At 39.6% G+C, this 2,613-nt stretch overlaps 1 protein-coding gene across 1 annotated transcript; it reads right to left on the bottom strand.

The window, feature by feature from the left end:
- Positions 1–1,553: 1,553 nt before the first annotated feature.
- Positions 1,554–2,354, bottom strand: LOC131624261 (uncharacterized). Its single transcript, XM_058895211.1, has one exon. It carries the CDS (start codon positions 2,352–2,354, stop codon positions 1,554–1,556), a length of 801 nt encoding a protein of 266 aa, XP_058751194.1.
- Positions 2,355–2,613: the final 259 nt, after the last annotated feature.

Below are 2,613 nucleotides of genomic sequence, written 5' to 3'. Positions count from 1 at the left end.
TCACTTCGATTCCCTTCTGCAGTGTCTTGATTCCTTGAACTCCCCGTTCCTCAATCGTTACACTCAGCCGAATCCTCAATGAACGCCTCTTGATAAAAACCCCCAAGAACCACCCGTCGTGGAGGACAAAACCCGCAGATTTTATTCACCAACAAACCCCACAAACCTTCACCCACTAGGAATCTTCAATTCCGTTCCATGGACGTTATCGAACTCATCACTAACCCGCAACGCAAGAATGATTATGTGTAATTGTGTTGGAGATGATGAAGAACGAAGATGAGAAGCGTTTGTGTATCTTTCAGTCGTTGGTGTTGCTTGAATAATTACCCTTGGACAATATATAAGATAGCTTAACAGTTGGAGATGAGAGAAACAGAATTTTTGGCATTCTTGATCAGTTAGGTCGACCACTTGTAGTGCTTAGGTCGACCTAGCAGAGCTTGCAGAATTTTGCTCCCAGTTAGGTCGACCTGTTGAAGGAGTAGGTCGACCAGAATCCTCTTCTGATGCGTTCTGGGGACATTTTCACAGATTAGGTCGACCTAGTTGTTGTGTAGGTCGACCTAACAGGCTGGTTTGTAAAATTCATCAATTTAGGTCGACCTAAATGATGTGTGAGTCGACCTAGCAGGGGTATATGACTTTTTCTTCATTTTAGGTCGACCTGGGTTGATGGTAGGTCGACCTAACTGCTGCTTTTCTGCATTCTTCTTGTTTTGCTTGTGTTGAGTCAACCTTTAAACATATAAACATAATGGGTTGACCTATGAGTGATCAATGCTTGCTTTTCTGATTCCTACTTGTTGTTTGGATGCTCATTTGAGTTTGCCATAAATCAAAAACATCTTAGAGTGTAGTCTTGTATTCACATATTATTTTAAAAAAATTACTCTAATTTCATATTAATATTCGTCGGAGAAATTAGGGTGTTACATCTAGACTTGTTCAGAATCTCCTTCTATTTATGGAACAATATCGCCTTATGGACTGCCTCCAGAACTTGGACCACTTTCAGAAGAATAACTACTTCCAAAAGCATGATTACTTCCAGAAGTTTGAACTCCAGATTCTTGACCACTGGAGTATGAACCACCTTTAGAGTCGTATCACTTTTAAAGTCTCCGTCAGAGTCACCTTCAGAATCTCCTTCAGACTCTGACTCATCTTTAGAATCTTACCAAACTTCCTACATAAGCACCTCCAACACCATAGGCTTGGCCGCCAAATTTTGGACCATCATCAGAATTTAGATCAGTATCTGATTCACCTTCAGAATCAAAATCATCTTCTGACTCTGACTCGTCTTCAGAGTCTCCTTCTGACTCTAATTCATCTTCAAAAACTTCAGATTTTGAACCATCATCAAAAGTTACCTCAGGTGTTAACACTACACCAGAGTTGGATTGAGACTTGCCCCAATCCCATGCTTCTGACTTCTTCATAATGACGTCTATGTTGACTTCAGCTTCATAGTCATCTTCAGATTCCGAATCATCTTTAGAATCATACTCAACTTCAGATTCAGAGTAAACTTATGACTTTGACTCATATTAAAAGTCTCCTTCAAAATCAGAAAACATTAATCGCACAGGTTCCTTATCAGATTCATAAGCCATCAATAGCACAAGTTCCTCATCATAATCTCCTCTGACTATGTTTGCTTCTTCTGACTTCCTTTCCTTATTTGACCAACAATCCTTAGCAAATTGGACAAACCTATTACAACAGTTATACCGAACCATTCTCTTGTCAAGCTTCTCATTTCCCTTCTGATGTTTCTTCCTATCAGAGTAGGAGGCTTCTGACTTCTGAGAACCAACATGTCTCTTCTTGGCTTCTGACCAGGACAACTTCTGGTCCTTCTTGACAAAATAAGCTTTTAGAGCCTGCTTTACCTCTCTCATAGAGGTTCTCTCAATTAGACGCAACTCTTGTGCTTCTAGACTATTTTGCAGCTCTTCAATACTCATGGTGCTCAGATCCTTAGAATGTTCAATAGCTTCAATAATGTAATCAAATTGAGGAGTGAGATATCTCAATACATTCTCAATGATTATTTGTTTAGAAAGAGTTTCTCCATAAGATTTCATCTCATTTGTGATCAGAATCACTCTAGAAATGTAATTTGGTACCTTGTCATTGTTCTTCATGTTGAGATTCTCACAATGCTTACGTAATCTCTGTAGCTTCACCTTCTTCCTTGATGTGTAACCACTATAGCACCGTACTAGTGTGTCCAACGCAGCCTTCACCGTCGTCGATTTAGAGATCTTCTTAAACAAATTCATATCCACACACTGATGGATGTAGAACAACACTTTCTGACCATTCTTCTTCGTTTCTTTTTGCATGTGTATTTGCGCTTATGTTGCATGTTCAATCATTCACGCCTTACGTACACTAGTGTTTCCCTTCCCGTGGATCTGAAACGGAGCTCTAGATACCAATTGTTGGTGCACAGCGGAACAAGATGAACAAAATAAATATGTAACAAGAGAGAGAGAGAGAGAGAAATGGTTATAACAATCTTAATGATTCCAATACTCCACCTGAATCGAGGCTACAGTTGTCAAAGAATGAGGATGAACAAGAAGTTAATCCAACTCAGTA

The sequence above is a fragment of the Vicia villosa genome, unplaced genomic scaffold (assembly GCF_029867415.1).
Source record: "Vicia villosa cultivar HV-30 ecotype Madison, WI unplaced genomic scaffold, Vvil1.0 ctg.000113F_1_1, whole genome shotgun sequence".
In the NCBI taxonomy this organism is placed as follows: Eukaryota; Viridiplantae; Streptophyta; class Magnoliopsida; order Fabales; family Fabaceae; genus Vicia; species Vicia villosa.
Note: the sequence above shows the minus strand (reverse complement) of the source record. Positions and strands in the feature narration are given on the sequence as shown.